Source organism: Chelonoidis abingdonii, chromosome 1 (genome assembly GCF_003597395.2).
Source record: "Chelonoidis abingdonii isolate Lonesome George chromosome 1, CheloAbing_2.0, whole genome shotgun sequence".
In the NCBI taxonomy this organism is placed as follows: domain Eukaryota; kingdom Metazoa; phylum Chordata; order Testudines; family Testudinidae; genus Chelonoidis; species Chelonoidis abingdonii.
Genome location: NC_133769.1, coordinates 274,696,267 through 274,717,986, shown reverse-complemented (window position 1 = coordinate 274,717,986; position 21,720 = coordinate 274,696,267). Strand labels below are relative to the sequence as shown.

Genomic DNA, 21,720 nt, shown 5'->3' with positions numbered 1-21,720 from the left:
GGAAGCACAGGAGAGGCAGTTCAGACACCTGGACCTGGCATGATCCACAGCAGCTCAGAGTTGCAATTGCTTCAGACACAGGACGAGCAGGGACATTCCTGCTCTACCTCTGTCTGAAGCATGCTCAGCGTGGATGGAATTTTCAGGGATTTTATTTGCTAAAAATCTAAGAACTCTGTACTTTGTGTGTAGGTGCACGTACAAACTGTAATTTGACTTCTTCTCTTCCCCGTTACCCACCAAGAGGCTTATCACTTGGGCAGATTTTCATGAGGAAGACAAAAGACATATCCCTGACACACAGGCTGCCCCCAGACAAATTTCAAGTGTCTGTTTGAAAGCATGGGGGCTGTAGAACTCTTCAAAGAAAATATTGCCAATCTTTTTTTTTTTTTTTTTTTTTTTACATGAGCAACCAATGTATTTTTCCCTACACTGATCTTGGAAAGGGCTGAACTGTTCTGACTGAAATTTCCCAGAGAAATCAACCTGAGGCAGAAGCCCATCATGGAAAATCTCAGCCCAAGTGGTTAAAGTTAAGCAAAAGTATAAGGAACTGAAAACAGGGTGTTATAATAGGAATCATTGGGCAACGTTAATAGGTAGAGCTGGTAACATTTCCAACTTCAGCTACTGTACTGGAGTCTTGGGGTTTAGAGATTTTTTTTTTTTTTTTTCTATAGTACCATGACAGCTATAGTGGGATAGCTTTGCTGAATAAATAACACAATCCTGACCCAAAGAATTTACAATTCCAAGGAACAAGTGGATTCTGCACAGTGCAATAGATTGTTGAATTGGCTTCGAGTGACACATGATCACTTCAGGTTAACTAAGCGAGCCCAGTGAATAAAGTGAAAATGGTTCCCATATAGTTTATTTCTAAAATCATTCTGGTTCATTTGTGCTTCTTCAGTTTTATATTACTGCTAATATACTAATTAAGCTGTAATAAATGATATCTTGATTACCTACATTATCCCATGAAGATAATAGAATCATGAAAATGTAGTGTTGAAAGGGACCTTGAGAGGTCATCAAGTCCAGGCCGCAGCACTGGAGGCAGGAACAAGTCAACCTAGACCATCCCTCACAGGTTTTTCTCCAAACTGTTCTTAAAAATCTCCAGTGATGGTCTGACACGGAGGCCCAGTGGTGGTTCACTACACTGTCAGCAACTCTTGTCAGGCTTGAAATACTCATCACACCTAACATGCTTGTCATGAGATATGCCCAAAAGGTGGCATGGAAAACTAATAACTCCCTGATCTTTAATATTTTTGCATGATATATGTGTGGGGTATGTAGACCAAGTTATGTATTTGTGCTAGAATTTTATGTTCTTAAAATGTGTTTTGGCAAATTCATAAGCGCATTCTGCCCTAGATAAAAATGTATATTTGCTTGTCTAACCAGCCTGGTCATTAGGTGCAGAGAATGAAGGTACACTTACATGCAAGGTAAACAGAGCCATCAGGAGAGCAACCTGGGGGAAGATGACCACTTAACAGTCTTCCCCCACTTAACAAATGGAGGACGGAGACTGCACTGCCAGGAAGTCTTCCTAGCTCTTGAAGCAGGGTCCATGCACTTTGGGAATTTATAAGGAGAGAGAAAATGCTCTTTTGGCATCCTTCACCTGAAGAGACAAAGAAACTGAGCAGTATGAGATCTGTGAAGGGTCCTGCCAGAGACTCTGGTCAGCCATGGTGGAAAAGACTTGATGAGAAACACTTAGACTCATAGACTTTAGGGTCAGAAGGGACCAATATGATCATCTAGTCTGACCTCCTGCACAAAGCAGGCCACAGAATCCTACTCATCCACTTCTATAACAAACCCCTAACCGATGTCTGAGTTATTGAAGTCTTCAAATTGTGGTTTGAAAACTCACTACTTTGAACAAGACAATCTAATCCGTTAGGTTTTAGTCTTAGAAGCATATGTTTGTTCTTGTTTGCATGTAACCCTTTCTATCTGTATACATTTATACTTAATCCTTTGTCCTTTTGTTAAATAAACTTGTTTTATTTTTCCTGTGTTCAGTGCACTGATTGAAGGGAAGAGTGTGTTAATACTAGTTAAGATAACAGGTTGCAGTGTATTGTCCCTTTAAAGGAGCAACAAATTTAATTACTTTTGCGAGTGCTCAGTAAGAGGGCTGGATGGTGTCGAGACATCTCTGGGAAACTTCAGTTGGGGTTCATTGTTCCTTACTGGCAAGGCAAGGTTTGAGCTGGGAGAGTTCTAACGAGTTTGCTTGCAAGGCAGATAATCTGGCAAGTCATGGTGGTGTCACACATCTTAGCAGTAGTAAAACTTTTCACCTGCTGACCCTGAGAGGGGCAATGCAGTAACTCACAATTCTGGGAGTTTGTGCTGATTGTTGCAGATGGGGATTCTACAACCTCTCTTGGAAGCCTATTCCAGAGCTTAACTACCCTTATAGTTAGCAAGTTTTTCCTAATATCTAACCTTAGATATTCCTTGCTGCAGATTAATCCCTTTACTACACCGCTACCCTGATATAATGAGGCCCGATATAACATGAATTTGGATATAATGTGGTAAAGCAGTGCTCGGGGGGGAGAGGGAGGTGGGGGTGGGACCACGCACTCCAGTGGATCAAAGCAAGTTCGGTATAACGTGGTTTCACCTATAACACGGTAAGATTCTTTTGGCTCCCGAGGACAGCGTTATATCGGGGTAGAGGTGTACTTGTCCTATTCAGTAGACATGAACAAGTGACCCCGTCCTCTTTTAACAGCCCTTAACATATTTGATGACTGTTATGAGTCTCTCCCCTCCCCCCATCTTCTTTTCTCAAGAGTAAACATGCCCAGTTTTTTTACAATTTCTTTATCGGCCAGATTTTCAAAAACTTGTATCGTTTTTGTTGCTTTCCTCTGGACTGTCTCAGCTTTGTCCCCATCTTTTTTTAAGTGTGGTACCCTGAATTGAACACAAGCCTCTAGCTGGGGCTTCACCAGTGCTGAGTAGAGTGAGACAATTACCTTCTGTGTCTTACATATAAAACTCCCGTTGTTAAACCCCAGAATATTAGCCTTTCTCACAGCTGCATCATATTGTTGACTCGTATTCAGTTTATGATGCACTATAACCTACAGATTATTTTCAGAAGTACTGCCACCTAGCCAGTTACTTCCTATTTTATGATTGTGAAGTTAATTTTTTTTCCTTCGTAAGTCAAGTACTTTGCACTTGTTTTTATTGAATTTCATCTTGTTGATTTCAGACTAGTTCTCAAATTCAGAATGACCTTGAGAAATTGTAATCCTGTCCTCTGAAGTGCTTGCACCCCTCCCAGCTTGGTGTTATCTGCATATTTTATAAGCACACTCTCTACTCTGTTATCCAAGTCATTAATGAAAATACTGAATAATACTGGACCCAGGACCGATCCCTGTGGGGGCCCTCTACATGTGTCGGTTGGTTGGTTTTTGCATGTTTTGTTCTTGACAAATCATGGTGATTCCTTATTACACTATTATCCTCTAGGTACTTACTGATTGTTTAATAATTGGTTCCAGTATCTTTCTGTATATTGAAGTTAAGCTGACTGGTCTATAATTCCCCAGATCCTCTTTGTTCCCTTTTTTTAATGTTAGGTACCATGTTTGTCCTCCTGTAGTCCTCTAGTTACCTTTTTACTGAAACTGAAGCAAAATAGTGATTAAAGACCTTTGCCCTTTTCCTGTTGTCCCTGCTAAGTAGCGGACCTATGCTTCACTTAGTCTTTCTCTTGCTCCTGTTGTATTTATAGAACCTTTTATTGTTGCCTTTTACGTCCCTTGCTAGGTGTAACTCATTTTGTGCCTTAGCCCTTCTGATGTTGTCCCTACATGCTTGTGCAACTCCTCCTTAACAATTTGTCCATGTTTCCACTTGTCGTAGGATTCCTTTTTGTTTTTCATTAAAGAGTTCCTGGTTGGATCCATATTGGCCTCTTGCTATTCTTCCTTTCTTTTCTTTGCATTGGTATAGTTTGCAGTTGTGCCTTTAATATTGTCTAATAGGTTGCTACAGTATATTTTTATAGCCTATAATGCTGCTTGAGTCATTTTTATGACTAAAAAGCTTTGTGACAAACTTCAGATGTATAATTGAGGCATCGTGGTAATATTTTTTTTTAAGATGCTTCTTGTAAAAGCATAAAATGTTTTGGCTTATTAAAATCTTTTTTCCAAGCAAACAGTTTTAAATATTGGCTCAACTAGTAGTATGTTGTTTTCCATCAGTAAACCACTGTTGTGTTTTGATAGCATCCTTCACACAATAACTACATAAATTTTTTTCAAATTATGCAGAATAGTGGGAAGATGACTTATTTATAAGTAGCCTAGTGGTAGGGCTCTGCATTGCTGTAGCAGATTCCTGGGCCTGTTTCCTGGAGTCTGATTCCTAGTGTTTTCCAACAGGATTTAGGAGTCCAGGGATATAGTCAGTGAGAAGAATATGATAGATCTCACATCTCTCTCTTGTTGCCTCCTCACTCAGTTAAGGAGCGTCATAGATCAGCTCTGACAGATTCCTTTGCATGAAGGATGGTGGTCACAATGCAGAACCGTGAGAGTAGACAGGTAAACATCATCTGTCCTTGCATCCCTAGTTTTGACAGGGATATGAATGTATTCCTTTCCTTCCCCAGCTCCATACCTCTTATCTCTTCCAAAGGAGGAATAGGTAGAGAGAACTGTCCATCATTCTTGGCTTGCTTGTTAGGAGGAGTATGGAGGATGATGTCATCATTCTCCTAGTCTTCTCTTTACTGGGAGAAAGTTTTTATTGTTGTTTTTTTTATTCCCCCTCCCTCCCCCCTTTTCCAGAGTTGTGAACATTACAGACAAATCCTGTCTAGTGCACCTAGTAGGGGCAACCTTATGATGAAAAACATTGTTTCAGTAACCCCTAAATACTGCTTTTGTCTCATTGTGTACGAGGGGGAAAGAAATAGTTGTTACTTGGTAACCTGTGTCAGGTTGGGAGAAGTTATCATTAAACATGGCTGTCACTTATCACCACAACTTCAGCTGCAGTGCTGTTGTGCCTGCACTGGATCAGCATCTGAATTGTGTAGCTATAACACTGATGCTTCAGATTTATTCACAGTTTCCTTTAGTATCAGCAATGTATGTCTCCAGGAATTTTGGTTTGCATTAAGTGCTCTGTAATAGCTCATAATGCAATAGGGTCAAGGAACAATGGTATAACTGTTCACTATAATTAATGAACAAAAACTTCTATGGTTAGAAATTCACTTTAAACATATTTAAAATTCATTTAAAAAAACCACGAGTTAGGCAACAATAGCATCCAGTGCATCCTTGATTCACATGCCATAGGGAAGGAAAGAATAAGGACCTAGAGGATGATTAGGTGGGGTGAATAGTGGGGAGGGCAAAAGCAGCAGGCTGCAGAGGGATGGCCAGAGGTGGTAGAGAAACAAGGACCTAGAGGTGGGGAGTAGAGGGCACTGATGAGGGAAGCAGGGTCTGACTGTGGAAGGAAAAGGGCCAGTGTGCATGTTTGTAGAGCTTCCTAGCCAGAACTTGTGGGGCAGGAGAGGGAAGGGAGGTATAAGAGGGTCCTGGTGGGAGAGGAGCCTTGAAATTCTAGGATCAGGAGGGATGGGGAGCAGGTTTAAAGAATAATTGGAGGATAAAAGACAAAGCAGATCAGAGTGCAGAGGCTGGAGAGTGTCTGTAACCCTCCGCAACCCCTGTCTCTGGCCCCCTCCAGTTCTGTTATGCCTCTCCCACTCCTTATTTTTTCTCTCCATCTATCAAATTGCTTCAGGCAGAGGCATTTCTCTGGTACCTTCTGCTGCTGCTGGGACATTGCTGGCAGCAGGTTCATATGCTGCTCTCTCATTTGGTGTGTGCTTGGCCTTCAGACCAACCCTCTAGTAACGCCCACCTGAATTTACAGGAACCTGCACTCAACAATTTACTCCTTTATACCTCCGGTATACAGCCACCTATGCCGAACCTCCACTTGTGCAAAAGCACTCAGCTCTAACCACAGCATTTTGTAGGTAGTAATAATAGATTAGATTTTTGGAAATAAAAGTAATACTTTGCTGCAGTTGTGACCTCTAGTGGCAGTAGAGGAATCAAAGGGCGTTGCATATTATGGTAATCAGTATTTGACCTGGAAATATATAGAGAAGTTTCTAATATGTAGTGAAGCAAGTATGTGGCGAGGGAGAAGGCTATATCCAAGTTAAAACGAACACTATGAACCATACTCCTCTCGCACAAGTTCCTGAAGTTTACCTTTGTGTGTATTTTATTTTTGTCAGATTTTGCTAAACCATGTGTGCTGTGATTTTTGACTTCTGAAGTAGTTATGTAATCCTGAGAAGCTGAAATATGTTTCTAGTCCCAGCTTGAATTTTAAAGCCTATTGCTTCATTCGTGCCTACTGGTAGAGAAGAGATTACACCAGTGCCTGTTTTTTTTTTTGTTTTTTTTTCTTGATGTCTCATTCATAATGTGTCAAAGACATTGTTTATATACCTGGTAGGTTGTATTCCTTGCTACAATAACCATAGAAAAGATGCAGGTTTTGTTAACCTGACAAGCAGTGTGCAAAAGGGAATATGTTGTAAAATGCTTTCCCTCCCTCTTCCCTTTCTCCAGCCCCATTCTGCACCAACCTTGAAGTCAGGCTCATTTTGTTGGGTAATCCCAACACGCATTAGGACTTGAAATAAAGTAAATGATTCAGTGCAGAAAAATACTGAATTGGGGTGTGTACTGTTTTGGAATGTCTGCATTGATAGAAACGTACTCGAGGATCGTCCTGGGTTTTTAGCTGGTTGTAGCCTATGATTTAATGTAGTCGGGGCCTTGCCAAAGCGCATAGAAAACAATGAGATTTGGATCAGACCTTTAGTTTTTGTCACTAGAATTGACAACTCTTTTCCCAACAGACAATATGATGGTCAGTTCTTGTGATCTCTGAAGCTTTATCCTTCCCCCTACCCATCTGAACTCTGTCAGGGATTATTTGTGATTCCTCGCTTGCTTTTCCCTGCATTCAATTAGTGAAGGGAATGAGGAAGATGCATGGCTATTTCATTCTTGCTGGCTGTAGAGGAATTCCGTAATCATGATGATGATTTTTTTTTCAAACTGGGAGAATAAAAATATATTTATGACCACAAGCCCAGACTTGTTGAGACTTCAGAACACTGGAAGCAAAAACAAAATAACAATGGCAAACAAGTTATTTTTCTAACTTGTTCCAAAAACCTGATTAAATTGATGACTAATTCTACCACTAAATTTCATTGATGGGTGACAATTATTTCTCCTCTTCAGAAAGCTTTTGGTTTTGAATACATTTCACCTAACTGCACTACCTGAGCAAATCAGAGTATCTCACTTTGAATGATTACTTACCTCAGAAAAATATTTTATTTTTCTGTGGACTCCAAAATAGTAATTTGATTCAACTGTGTGCCCAGTTTACACTACCTGTAACTCTCCAAGTTGTTTCATTTGGATGGTGTTCTTTGCTACCCTCTGCTAATGCCTTTTGTTTAGTGTTCTGCATGGAATGTTTGCTTGCCTTTTTTCCAGTTACGTGATCTGTTTAGAGAAATGAAGCTTTCCCAGCTAACGTAGTTAGCCTGTTTTTTGGCAGGTGAAGAGCCCAGTCTCCCTATTGAGATAAGAGAGAAGGATGTTGAGATTAGGGAGAGAATAAATGGGTCCAAAAGAGTTTTTTGCCATTGATTTCAGTGGGGCCAGGATTTAACTCCTGGCGTCTGCCTTGGTGAGTCTTTCTCAGGATTTAGGTAACAGAATAAAGAGGCCTCTTCTCCAGTGCAAAACGAAATGTCTGACATTGGGTTTGGATTCTTATGTACTTAGGAGTATGACCTACATGACTTAATGGCAAATGAGATCACATCCACCTGCCCTCATTGTGTAAAAATCTTTTGTCATTGAGTGCTTGGGGACCACTCATAGTGATCCATCCCTCTCCAACTCTTGTTCTAGGCTATGATCTTCATTCCTGCCAAATGCAAGCACCAACCCCATATATGGACAGCTTCTTGGGGTGAAAGGGGATAGCCCAAATCTCTTCAAACAGTAAATGGTCACAGTAGTGTCAGAGAACCTGTATTGGTGGTTGTCCAGTCAGAAGGAGAGTGTCTGGGAACCAAGGGTCTTCAGGCTTTGTCTAAAAGAAGATTTTTGTGAAGTCTGACATTTCTTGGTTTCCAGAGTCCAGGCGTTCTCAACTGATTTATATGAACTCTCCTTGGATTTAAAACATCTGTATCTATTGCTATGGTCATCCTTTCTAAGGAGGTGTGACAGTTGCATCTCTACAGTAATACTGAACTAGTCACAATAAATTCATTATGTAAATATACCTGATTTTCAGTGAGGCTTCTAATACATCAGACAGGTAAATCCTCTACTAACCTTGAAATACTGTGTAAAAGAATCCTGTATTTTGTATCTGCCTAATGGGAGAAATGGATTAAGTAGAACACAGTTGAGGGAGTATACTACATAGGAATGAAGTGTCAAAGTGATGAACTTTTAGAACAGAGCAAAAGGACCTGGATTTTTCTGGATTATAACAGTTTCTGCAGTGGCAAAGAACTCTCATCCCAACTAGAAACATTTCCAAGGGAGTTTTAAATGATTCAGTTCAATTCAGCAGCATCTTTGGTTTGTTCTCCATAGTACGAGATGGTTAATAGAACAAAATCAGACCTCCAGAAACCAGAGTTCAGTCTCTTTTTGTTAATATTTACAGCTCAAATCTAATCCCAGTGATAATGAGGAAAAGGAAGCCCGGTCTCAGCTGATGAAATCTGATGAGTTGCAGCGCCTGCATTCACAGGCACAGTCTCTGTATCGTCAGGAGGATTATACTACTGCTATAAGTCTCCTTGATGGGATTCTAGAAGTAAGTTCTATATAAAATATAATTGAAGAGAAATAAGAATTTCTGTCTGTGGTAGATGTGTATGTTTCTTTTTTTAACATAGAACTTTAAAGTCTGCACTGATGCAAAAACATCACGTGTTGCTGGCTCTATCATACTGAGCACTGTCCACTTCCATTGGGGTCATTGGGAGCTAAGGATTGTCAACATCGGGCAGGACAGAGTTCTAAAGAAAAGGAGATTGTGGATTTAGTGTTAGGGAAGTGCTCCATTTTAACCTAGCCTTCTGGTATAGATGACTTTTTGTTAATTTTTTGTGCTTAAATTTCTTGTCCTTTCCCTCAGTCCAAAGTTCAGTATTCTTGGGGCATGGTGGTTTGAATGGAATTTTACCAGTATGAAAAAGGTGTGTCACATAATTTAAATTTTCTCAGTCATGCTGCAGTTATCCAAGAAACTCAAATGGACTGAACTTAGTACTTAGTGTATATGTACATTCTCAGTGAGAACTGCGTACTTTCCTCACTTGGGGAGGTAGGGGAAACTGGCTAGAGAAAAGTAGTGAAGGGTAGTATGCAGATAACATACATACTGGTATCCATATGCACATCCTTATCCTCAGATACCTGAATTGTAGTATCCCGTCTTAATGTTTGACTCTTCAGGCGTTGGTCACATATTCAGATGTGGGCAACTCAAAAGTGTACTAGCATGCTGTTTTTTCATTTTTTTTTTCCTAAAAAATGTAAGAAAATATTATAAAACTCCTGGCCCAGATTTTTAGACGCATTCTGTTACAGTGCACAAAGCATCTATGACATGCATGTAATATTAGAAATACATGAGACAAAATTAATGTTGCTGTGAGAGCCGTAACTTTGAGTGTTTTCACTCTTGTTTGACATTTAGTGATGATGGTAAAGTACAGATAATGCAGAATTGTCAGGCATTAGCTGTACTCATTAAATTACACAAATTTGGTATAGAAACACTTAAATTTACGTAATTCTAACTTTTTTTGATCCAGGATGTAAGTTAAATACCAGAATTAATATTGACGTTTTCTGTAATCTAAAGATTAGGCATGCTTGCTTAATGATAGTTCATTACTGTGCTTCTGAGAAGTGTCCTTTATCTACAAAATAAATTACTCTTATTTGCCTTTATACTCAGTCTAGCTAGGACTGAAATTTTATAAATGAATCATGTACAATTCCCTGAAGAAGAACTTTAATAAATAAAAATGTATATACTCAATTCCTAATTTAAAGTTTGATCTGGTAACCTAGTTGCATTTTGTAACTTAGTTGTACATACTCTCTATTGCTTTATTAAACATTTTAAATACAGTTTTCTCATATGTTGAAGTATGTACACTGTTTTTATGCACTGTTGAAGTTGCTTTGTATGGATATTACAGACAAATCCTTCAAGCCCAAAACAGTAATAAAAGAATTAGTGGATTATCTGTTGAAGGTTAATGTAATTATATTTATATTGCAATCATACTCTTATTTTTGTCATTATAACTATTCAGAGTAAGGTGGTATCTCCCTGAGTCCCCTCTGTTAAATGTAACAAAATGATATGCTATTTGAGGGTATATCACATTAACGTCAATCATTTGTCAATTTTAGCATTTATTTCTTAACTGTAAAAGAGTCAAAGTGTGGTAAGAGGTGGAATGGGAGGAGGGGCTGTTTTAGGATTAAACCTAGTCCGTTTAAATCTGAAGTAAGAAAAACATGAAATGTTTTGGTTTTATGTCTTGTCATTTTTTGACAACAAACCCCTCCTACATAATCATTTCAGAAGGAGAAACTCATTTTTATATCCAGGAAAAACATTAATAGTCAATTATTAGAGAGAGATGGTGGTTGTTCCTCTCTAAACCTGTACTGCCAAAAGTAAGGACAGACCTGCACAGACCACGTTGATATAGAAACTTCCTGCTGATGTCTATTTGGATAGTAGACACATCAGCCATCACAATTCTTATCTTCCGTAGTAATGGGGGGAAGTTGTAATAGTTTAGGATTCCAGTCTCCCTCCTTGAGGCTCACACTGTCCCAGTTCTTTCCAGCAGTGCTGAGAGTTCAAGCATGCCCCCTGAGTAGGCTCATCTGCTGTGTTATAAATCACATTTCTAAATAACTTGATTTCTGTTATCTTCTGGAGGAATGGCTTTGAAATATCCCTGCTCTCTAGAAAGTGCATTGATGTTAAATTTCAAGCACCCTGCATGAGCAGAATACTGATCCATCACAAGAGGCAATATGAAATTAGGGAGGATTTAAAAATAAGTGAAATGCTTATAGATCAAAGTCTAGCTTTCATTGTGGTTTCTCAAGGTTTGCGTTTGGGATGCAGAGCTGCGGGAGCTTCGAGCTGAATGCTATATAAAGGAAGGAGAACCAGGCAAAGCCATTAGTGACTTAAAAGCTGCTACCAAACTGAAGAATGATAACACTGAAGCCTTCTATAAAATCAGCACAATATACTACCAGTTGGGGGACCATGAACTGTCACTTAGGTAAGTTTACCATTGTTTGTAATAGCAAAAATAAAAACACAAAGCCCAAGGCAAGGAAGTTGGACCCATCTGCTATAGTGAAAGGCAAAATGAGTGAGTGGCAGGATTAGTGCAGACACTTTTGTCAACATAGTTATTGTGTGGAAGTACTCATTGGTCTGTCTCTCTACAGTTCTTGTTTATCAGTGTTTTAGTACAAGATATGGTGCCTGGAACTCTGCATTATATGTACACTAATAATTAAAATAACCTAATAAAGTCTGGTGTTTGTTGCATCTCTATGAGTAGAGGCTGCAGCTGCTCTAGTGGCTCAGAAAAAGCCAGCTAGTCTGCCAAACAAAAGAAAATGGGCACAGTGAAAAATAGTGAAGGAGGAGGAATTAGTGAAGAAGGGTGGCCAGATTGGCCAAGAATGAACTGATCCAAATACAGCTGAAAGGCCTTCCCTGGAGAGCTCTTGCAAATATATTTGGAGGATATTTCATATAGTCTCTAAGTGGAAAAACCTACTTGCATATGGATACAGATGAGACTTGGAGATTGAGACTGGAGACAGTCCAGATGGTCTCAACTGCTTTGAAAAAGACCATGGTCATTGAAACACTTTGGGTTTAGAGATCAAGGACTCAGTATACTATCAACAAATACTTTCCTTTTCAGTGCCATTTGTGTTGTCTTCTCTCTTCTAGTCCCCAGATCATTCAGACCCCATCTCTCTTGTACTCAGACTGAAGTTCATTCAGACTAAGTCTGGCAAGAAGGCAACGTCCATTGCTTTCATTCACATAATAAAAGCTGGATAAGGGGCATCTTCTGGAAGAGAGTCTACTCCCTGCTGTCTGTCACAGAGTACTTCTACTGAAAAGCAACTGCGGAATCAGAGATTGGGGAAATTGAGAGAACGGGGTTGCAGTTTACTATCCTGAGTTGTCTTTAGGTTTCTCTCCCTTCCTTGTTAGTAGAGTGGATGTCAGAATGAATGAGGGCAGGGATTTTGGAAACCTCAGATTAGTCTGGTTCTCTACTTAAGCCTGGGTATTTATTTCATGCTAATATGGATCCCCTTCCAGCAGGTTTGGTATCTCTAAGGGTGAAGATGGTATCCCCTCCCAACCCCTCACCTTGTTGAGGTGACCTTGGATAGCTATACATCAGTGAACCCCACTGGTTGGGGTATGGATCAGCATTCACGTCACACTCCCTGTCAGTGCCCTGGCTGGGAAGGCTAATGATCCAACTGGTGGACCAAATTCAGTGATGAATCCTGGTCACGGGCCACCCGTGTCATGCTGTGCATATGCTAAGAAGAAGACAACCCCACTTTTTCTCTTTTCTTCAAGGATAGAGAGATTATTTTGTCTTCTAGGACATTCATGCCACATCAATTTTCTTCCCATTCATGGCCAAATCCAAACTGTAAGTGCAATTAAGCAAAACACTGTTTGAAACATACAGTGGAGAGAAGTTATCCATAAAAGCAAAAAGAAGCATCTGCACTCACTGTTCTGGGATGTTAAAAACTGGGTAGAGTATGTTAGGAGATTCAGTTAGAAAGATAAAAAGTTGTGTAGCTCTAGGACTTCATGAGTTAGGTTACTACTACTCCTCAGGCTCCCAAGTTCATGTCTGTTCCTTTGATTGTCCCTTCCTTTTAGGTTGTCTTGGCTTCATGCAGTAAGGACTTTACTTTGCTGTTAGCAGAGCCACATATCAGCATTTTCATTATCCTTTTGAGACATGACATAAGACATGACAGGATGACAGCTGTACCAGTCCAAGACTTTCCTTATTAGCACCATTGCATTTAGGGATTTCAAAGAACACTAGCCTATTTCAAAATATACTGCTCCTGCCGCATGGGTTCTAGGCGAATAAACATTGTCTGAAGAGGTTTTTAAAAATTAAACTGACATCTTTTGAGTCAAGTTTCCGAGTCCCATCAGAGTGGTCTGTCCTGGTTTAGGAGGCGTACAATGTTTTTATGCTAACATGGACTGTAATGGTATCTGTGGAGTAAGAATATACTGGAAAATAAGTCATTACAGATAGTTGTGTTAATAACTATCAAATGCTGGACAAAACAGTTGGAAATATGCACTAGAGAACAATATATTGTAATATGTAGTATAACTTTATGCTGAGTATAAATTTCTGGCAACATAAAGTAAGGGGGGGGAAAAGCTGTAAACTCAGGAGGATGTTTCTTGTTAAATTTCACACATTAACATGCTCTTGAGTGGAAGAGAGAATGCAATGCAGAAAAATGTCACTCCAGACAGCTTTTTAAAAAATACTGTTCTCTACTTCTTTTTGAAATCCCTTAATGTTTCTTTTTCCTGCATGAAAAGTGAAGTCCGAGAGTGTCTGAAACTTGACCAGGACCATAAGCTGTGTTTTTCTCACTATAAACAAGTAAAGAAACTTAATAAGCAAATCGAGTCAGCAGAGGAACTCATCAGGGAAGGCAGGTAAGAACACTAGTCAGCATTTACTGAATGATACCAGTACTATGACTCCCCCTGAAGCAGTAAAACGTCACAGATTTGGAGACAGTATGTTTCGTTTTGTGTTTGACATGTGGGATGGAACACTGGGCATGACCATGAGAACTTCAGTTTAAAAATAGACACCAACCCATGTGTTCCATCAGTAGCATTTGTTCCTTCTTCTTTTTATCTGTTTCTTACTTGTCCCGTTTCCCTTCCTATTCTCCATGACCTATTGGCATTTTAGTTTGCTCTTTGCATTAAATAGATTATAAGATCAAGGCACGGACAATGTTTGTATTCAGCTCTTGGGTGTCATAGCACCATATAACTAACTAATAAATAAAGATGAATGCTACTACAAATTGTCCCTTGATAATAGGCGCACCAAGCAAATAGGGCTCCCCACCCCACTCCTGAGATGCGATGAATAGTCTTTTTTAATTTCTGCTCCTTGCTGCTTCTCAGTTTTGTATGATTTGTCAATCACATAACCACAGTTGTGCTAGGTGATATGTAAAGTGATAGAGTGGAGATAGCTTTTCATCATTTATTTGGGTTTCAAATGTGGTGTGGTAGCAGATATGTTTTTTTAAAATTTATGGATGTAATCTGGAATACTTCAATTCTCAAATGTGCATTTCTTGTACTTTGTAGTTTGTGTGTAGGAAAACTAGTTTGCTTTACAGTACTGCAAAAATGACAAAGCAAAATTTTATCAGCAGAGTTGCTTATAAATATTAAAAAAATCAATAGCATTTTTGAGTAATTTTATTGGTTTATAATGTGGCCTCTCTGGAAAGCTTTATCTGGTTATTCATTTCACCAGTAAATTCAAGTGTCAGCGCTGTTAATTTGTGTTAAATGTTGTCTCTTATTTAAAAGTGTATTTTAATGCATCGGTGTTTAAAAGTGGAGATCACAGCATATTTGCAAATAAAATATCACTGCAGCCTTTAAATCCATTTTTCATGAGTTTGTCATGGTTCAGGAAGCAAGAAAATAATTACTGGAGCCTTGAAAGTTGCTATTTATGTAATGTTATCAGAACTTTTCTTCGGGATGCTAATACACAACAAGCAAAATTAAAATAACTCTCTCTGATGGGATGCCAGCCTTAATCCATCCCAAGTTTGTCTGAAGGGGCCTGAGACCAGCTCACAATGAGGTCCATAGATAATACATTGTTTGTGCTTCAGGCACTATGTGATTAGTTAGGGATGGAATGGAACCTTTAACCCTGCACTTCCATTTGTGTTTCAGAAAAATCTTACATTTCAGACAAATGTTAGTTTTTGTGCATTTAAAAACATAAACCTTGGTTCAGCTCTTTAGGCTGTTGGGAGTCACAGGAGCACGATAGTCAGTCTCTCTTTTGGCTCACTTGAATTGCTCATCAAATGATGCTTTCATTCTGGAGCCTCTCTGCATATGAAAGTATGCAAAAGAGCATTGTCATGAACGCTGCAGAAATACAGACAAGAAACTGGAAATGTGATTTAACTGGTCTTGATTAAGTAACACATCTGGGAACTATCCAGCAATAACTTGTCCAGTGCAGGTTGTTGTACCTATGTAATCTGTTCCCCCAACTAACCTGATCCCAGCCCATAGCTGGGACCCCACTGCCTTACCCTTATGTTAGGTTTAAGGAGTTATCTCCTCACTATACTGGACGTTAGGAGTGCCAACTCCACCCCCACCTTCTTTAGGAGATGCCTTCTCCTAATCATGTCCAATTCCACTTCTTCAGGGAATTAGATTCCCTGTTGAACAAGTACCTGCACTTGGGCACCTGTTAAGTTGCAACAGTGTGAATTTTACAACCTAATCTAAACTAACCACTGGGTCCCTGGACTGCTGAAAGGAAGGCAAAAAAGTAATTCTGCCTGGCCAAGCTGGCAGTGAGGGAAAAATTCCTTATGTGATACCCAAAGCAAGGCCCTGAAATTCTATCCTCCTGTAACTTCAAGGAAAGGAGGGAACAACTTTTTTTTTCGTCTGCAGAATGGTTCTTCCAGGCATGGGGGGCTTATAAGCCTTCCCCTTTCAGTGTGTGGGAGCTGATAGGCTTATGCGGCACGTATCTGTCCAACCAGTCAACCAAAGAGCCCGCTCTTCTCAAACCCATGAAGAGGGGATGGGGGTGCAGTTCTTAAAGGGACTAAGGGTTTTCTTTCTCCTGCTGGCCCAGACACAGCCTCTGAGGCTGAGAGGGGCATTGCAAGAGAAACAAATCATCCCAAACAGTGACTGTTTCCAAGTTACTTTGTATGAGTTAGTACATTTAATGACCACTGAAGAATTGATACAGTTGCTTAGAAAATAATTGTGTTCCAAAATACTCAGTTTATTTTCGCAATTAAAATAGGTACACAGATGCCATCAGTAAATATGAATCTGTAATGAAAACCGAGCCAAAGGTTTCTATTTACACTACTCGTGCCAAAGAAAGGATCTGTCACTGCTTCTCAAAGGTAAAAAAGAACATTTTTACCCTTGTGAGTAAATAATATTTCACAAGAAAAACAACTACAAACATTGTTTTCCCTTCCCCTTTTCAGAATGAGCAGCCTGCTGAAGCCATAAAAGTTTGCACAGAAGTTCTGCTGCTGGAACCAGCTAACGTGAATGCTTTAAAAGACAGAGCAGAAGCCTATTTATTAGAAGAGCAATATGAGGAAGGTAAAACTTTGACTTAAGATTTATTGTTTCAAACTTTAAAGAATACTACAAGAATAAGTCCTCCAGACAACCTCTGCTGAAGCGTTACTGGCAATCTTCACAAATGTTTGGATGCTACAATATGTTTTATGGCATGCAATCAGTGCTGATACTTCTGTTTTCTTTAACTGAATTGTCATTAAGACAGCAGTACATGCCTATCTTTATCCTATGCAAAGTTGTCTTAAAAGCATACAGTGAGGTAAGGGCAATTAAGGGCTTGTCTACAAGACACAGCAAAGTGTGCCAGAGGAGTATGATTTGTAAAGCACAATAACATGCTGCACTCTAACTGCCCCATGTAGGCCTTGCTGGCATGCCCTGAAAAGTACTAGGACTACACTAATGAAAATTAGGTATCTTTTAGAGTACACTAGAGGGAGCCTACACAAGCCAGTTAGAGCACTTTACAAATCGTACCCTACTACAGTGCTTTTGCTAGTGTTACGTAGACAAGTCCTTAGATCAGGGGTGGGCAAACTACGGCCTGGGGGCCACATCCGGCTCCTCAGGCATTTTAATCCAGCCGGAGGAGCAGGGTCCGGTACTTGCCCTGCTCTGCGTGTGCTGTGGCTCTGCTGCTCCCAGAAGCAGCAGCATGTCCTCCCTCGGCCTCCTACGCATAGGGGCAGCAAGGGGACGCTGCATGCTGCCCCTGCCCCAAGTGCCGTCCTCACAGCTCCCAACTGCAACCAATGGGAGCTACAGGGGTGGCACCTACAGACGGAGCAGCGCGTAGAGCTGCCTGCCACACTTCCACGTAGGAGCCGGAGTAGGGACATGCTGTTGCTTCCAGGAGCTGCTTGAGGTAAGTGCGGGCTGGAGCCTGCACCACTGACCCCTTCCAGCACCCATAGACTCATAGACTCATAGGTCAGAAGGGACCAATATGATCATCTAGTCTGACCTCCTGCACAAGGCAGGCCACAAAACCCTGCCCATACACATTTATAACAACCCCGAACCCATGACTGAGTTATTGAAATCCTCAAAATTGAGATTTGAAGACCTCAAGCTGCAGGGAATCCACCAGCAAGCGACCCATGCCCCACGCTGCAGAGGAAGGCGAAAAACCTCCAGGGCCCCTGCCAATCCGCCCTGGAGGAAAATTCCTTCCCGACCCCAAATATGGCGGTCAGCTAAACCCTGAGCATGTGGCAAGAACCCTGAGCATGTGCACCAGCCCAGAGCCCCCTCCTGCACCCTTAATGCCTCATTTCTGGCCCCACCCTAGAGCCCGCATCCAACCCCCAATTTCGTGAGCATTCATGGCCCACGATACAATTTCCATACCCAGATGTGGCCCTTGAGTCAAAAAAGTTTGCCCACCCCTGCCTTAGCTGGTTAGAGGTTTGATGTGATATATTGGACAGATTACAAAGACTAGATTTATTAAGCCTTGAAAGAAGAATTAGAAGAGACTTAATTGGAGTACAGTATTCAAAACTGACAAAGGCATAGTGGAAGCTGATTACCCCTTTCTTTCTTTTTATCCTGTCCCCAAATATGAATAAGGGATACATTATGAAATTAGATGGTAATATAGAACTAATAAGAAGAAATGATGATTGATGCATCAGCCTATGGAATTTACTGCCACTGGAAATAGTTGCTGATGACAGGTTTTTTAAATGTGTGGATAACTTTATAGCCATTAATAACATTTCAAGCTATGGTAAAAGGAGGTAATAATAAAATTTCATGGCTTGGTAAGCTAATTTCTTTCAGTGGGTAGTAGGTCCCCATGCTGCCACTCCCTAAATATAGCACAACATAACCTGCTACATCTATTCTGAGATGGGACTAATCTTCTGAAGTGTTGCTCAGAGGAGGACTGTGAACAGGGTTATAATGTCCAAGCAGCAGTGACTTGATTCAGTGCACTTGCATAGAGAATAGTTGGGCAGAAAGCCTCTGGGAGGGGAGCATGCTTAGAATTGACGTTCACTATACCTTTAAGAAGGTACAGTCTGCACTTTCTTCTGGTGCTAGGTTCACTGCACTGGTCATGCCAGTAGTACTCCCGATTATGCCTCTCTTGAGGTGTGCAGCACTAATTGTTCCTATCCCTTCCGCTCTTTCACTAGAGAACTTACGTGCCTGTATTTTTACTATTTGCAAAATCTAAAAACGTTAGTCACTTAAAAAAAAAAAAAAGTGTTACTTACCTTTCTTCAGCTATTCTTCGAGATGTGTTGCACATGTCCATTCTAATGTAGATGTGTGCATGCCCTCAGCATGGTTGCTGGAATTTTTCCCCTAATGGTATCCATAAGGATGGCTCCAGTGCCTCTGGTGCTTCATGCTTATAGCACCAGTAAAAAGGGCCCTGCCGACCCTGCACTCCCTCAGTTTCTTCTTACTGGCTGACTTCGATAAGAGGGGATGGAGGCTGGGTTTTGCAATGGACATATGCAATACATCTCAAACAACAACAGTTACAGAAATATTAATTGTTCTTTGAGTGCTTGTGCATGTCCATTCCAATGTAGGTGACTTTCAAGCAGTTGCACAGGAGGTGGGCTCTGAGTTCAAGAACAAGCTGATTGCAAACTGCATGGCTGAAGTTGGCATAATCTCTGGCCTGCTGAGTGATGGCATAGCATGTTGAGAACATGTGCACCGAAGACCAGGTTACTTCCCTGTAGATGTCCTGAATAGGGACTTGTCCTAGGAAAGTGGCCAAGGAGGCTTGCGATCTTGTGGAATGAGCAGTCAGGTTAGCTGGAGGAGGAACACCGGGCAGCTTGTAACATGCACAAATGCATGATGTAATCCAGGATGAGATTCTCTGGGTGAAGATGGGAAGGCCTTTCAACCTCTCGGCTCTTGCTATGAGCAGCTGGGTTGATCTGCGAAATGGCTTGGTTCTTTGTATATAGAATGCCAGGGCATGTTTAACATCTAAGGAGTGTAGACGTTGCTCTTCCCTGTTCACATGCGGCTTTGGGAAGAACACTGGTAGGAAGATTGCTTGATTGCAGTGGAATTGCTAAACCACTTTCAGGAGGAACGCTGGGTACAGATGCAACTGCACCTTATCCCCTAAAGAGGATCATATATGAGGGCTCTGATGTGAGGACACAGATTTCCAAATCCCTTCTGGCTGAGGTGATGGCCACTAAGAAGGACACTTTCCAGGAGAGATGAACCAACAAGCACCTTGCAAGCAGCTTGAATGGAGGAGCCATAAGCTTTGATAAGATGAGGTTTAGGTCCCAGGGAGGAATAGGCTCTCTTAACTGGGGTATAACCTCTCCAGGCCTTTAAGAAAACAAATAACCATCTCATGCAAAAAGACAGACTGGTGGTTGACCTGGGGATGGAAGACTGATCCTGCTGCTAGGTGGACCTTGACTGAAGAAATAGCCAGACTCTGTTTGAGATGCAAAAGGTACTCTAATATAGTTGCAATGAGGACTGTGAGAGCGGAACTCTGCGTTGGGAGGACCAGATGAAGAATTGCTTCCATTTTGCAAGGTAAGTGGCTCTGGTGGAGGGTTTTCTACTGCCTAGCAGGACTCCATGGACTTACTCGGAGAAAACTTGGTCCTGAGGATTCAGCCATGGAGCTTCTAGGCTGTCAGATGAGGAGAGCTGAGGTTTGGGTGGAGAAGCGAACTGGTCTCGGTAGATAAGGTCCGGGTGTAGCGAAAGCAGGTGTGGAGTTTCCATCAAGAGGCCTAACAGGGTGGCGAACCAATGCTGCCTGGACCATGCTGGGGCTATGAGAATTACCCGTGTCCAGTCCCACTTGATCTTCATCAGAACCTTGCATATCATCTGTGTCAGAGAAAAACTCAGTTCTCGCTTTTTGTTTGGGTGCAGCAGAGTCAGATACTTTATTCTGTTTAGCAGCTACAACAGGGAGAGAGTGCACTAGGACATAGGGTCTCCCCTTCCTAGAGAGGTCTCTCAACAGGTAAACAATTACAGCAAGCATTTATACTTTATTATTACAGACAATAATAAGCAACAGCTTCATTTTGTTTATACATAGGTCATCCTGATATCTTGTTTTTCTCACTTAAGAGATGCCAGTCTACATATTGTATTATCTACACAAGGTCGAAAAACAACTTTTCACACAGTTCTTTTCCACTCGCCTCACACAATCCTTGCTTCTTCAAATCTCGCATTATTAGGGTTACAGTTAGCCTAACTCTTGCTAACAGAAACTGTCATGCATTAAGATCCCCTACAAATCCCTGTCAGTTCTTTCTGTACTTCCACATCTGTATAGGGGGAAAAGGGTAATACAGGTGATCTATCCAGGATAGCAGGAAGGCGTCTGTAGGAGACTTTGGGCTGTGACTTTGCAGGGAACAGAACTGGTCGCATTTCCTGTTGTAGATAGCAAACAGGTCTATAAGGGGAGTTCCCCACCATTGGAAAATGCCCTCTGCAATGTCTGGCCAAAGGGACCATTCGTGGTGAGAGAAGAAAGATCTGCTGAGGTAATCTGCCAGCTGTTTCTGTTTTCCCAGTAGGTATGATGCCTCAAGATGGATTGAATGTGTTATGCAGAACTCCCATAGCTGGATTGCTTCCCGGCGTAAGGGGAAGGAGTAAGCTCTGCCCTGCCTGTTGATGTAGAACATGGGAGTCATGTTGTCCAGGAGAACTGAAATTACTTTGTTTGTAATGTGGTGCAGGAACACTTGGCAGGCTAGATGGACTGTCCTGAGCTTTCTGACATTGATATGAAGAGAGAGCTGTTCTGGAGACCATAGGCCTTAAGTCTTAAGGCCTGAGTGGGCTTCACAATGCTAATGTGTCCAAGACTAGAGAGTGGGGCCACAAAAAGGGTACTCCTGCACAGACCATGCAGTTGTTCAGTCACCAAGTTCAGTGAACCAAGGACTTGAGCTGGCATTGTGAGCACTGAATCCAGGTAGGTGAATACACTCTGGCCAGCCACACTTGGAGAGGTCTGAGAGACAGTCTCATGTAGAATCATAGAATATCAGGGTTGGAAGTGACCTCAGGTCCAACCCTCCTGCTCAAAGCAGGACCAATCCCTAGACAGATTTTTGCCCCAGA

At 41.2% G+C, this 21,720-nt stretch overlaps 1 protein-coding gene across 1 annotated transcript in view; it reads left to right on the top strand.

Annotated features, from left to right (window-relative positions):
• DNAJC3 (DnaJ heat shock protein family (Hsp40) member C3) overlaps window positions 1–21,720 on the top strand; it is a 71,407-nt gene that overhangs the window by 36,955 nt on the left and 12,732 nt on the right. The window contains exons 5-9 of the mRNA XM_032785014.2: window positions 8,803–8,955; window positions 11,286–11,467; window positions 13,816–13,935; window positions 16,325–16,430; window positions 16,518–16,638. Coding sequence (XP_032640905.1) covers window positions 8,803–8,955; window positions 11,286–11,467; window positions 13,816–13,935; window positions 16,325–16,430; window positions 16,518–16,638 — 682 coding nt within the window. The remainder of the gene's footprint in view (window positions 1–8,802; window positions 8,956–11,285; window positions 11,468–13,815; window positions 13,936–16,324; window positions 16,431–16,517; window positions 16,639–21,720) is intronic.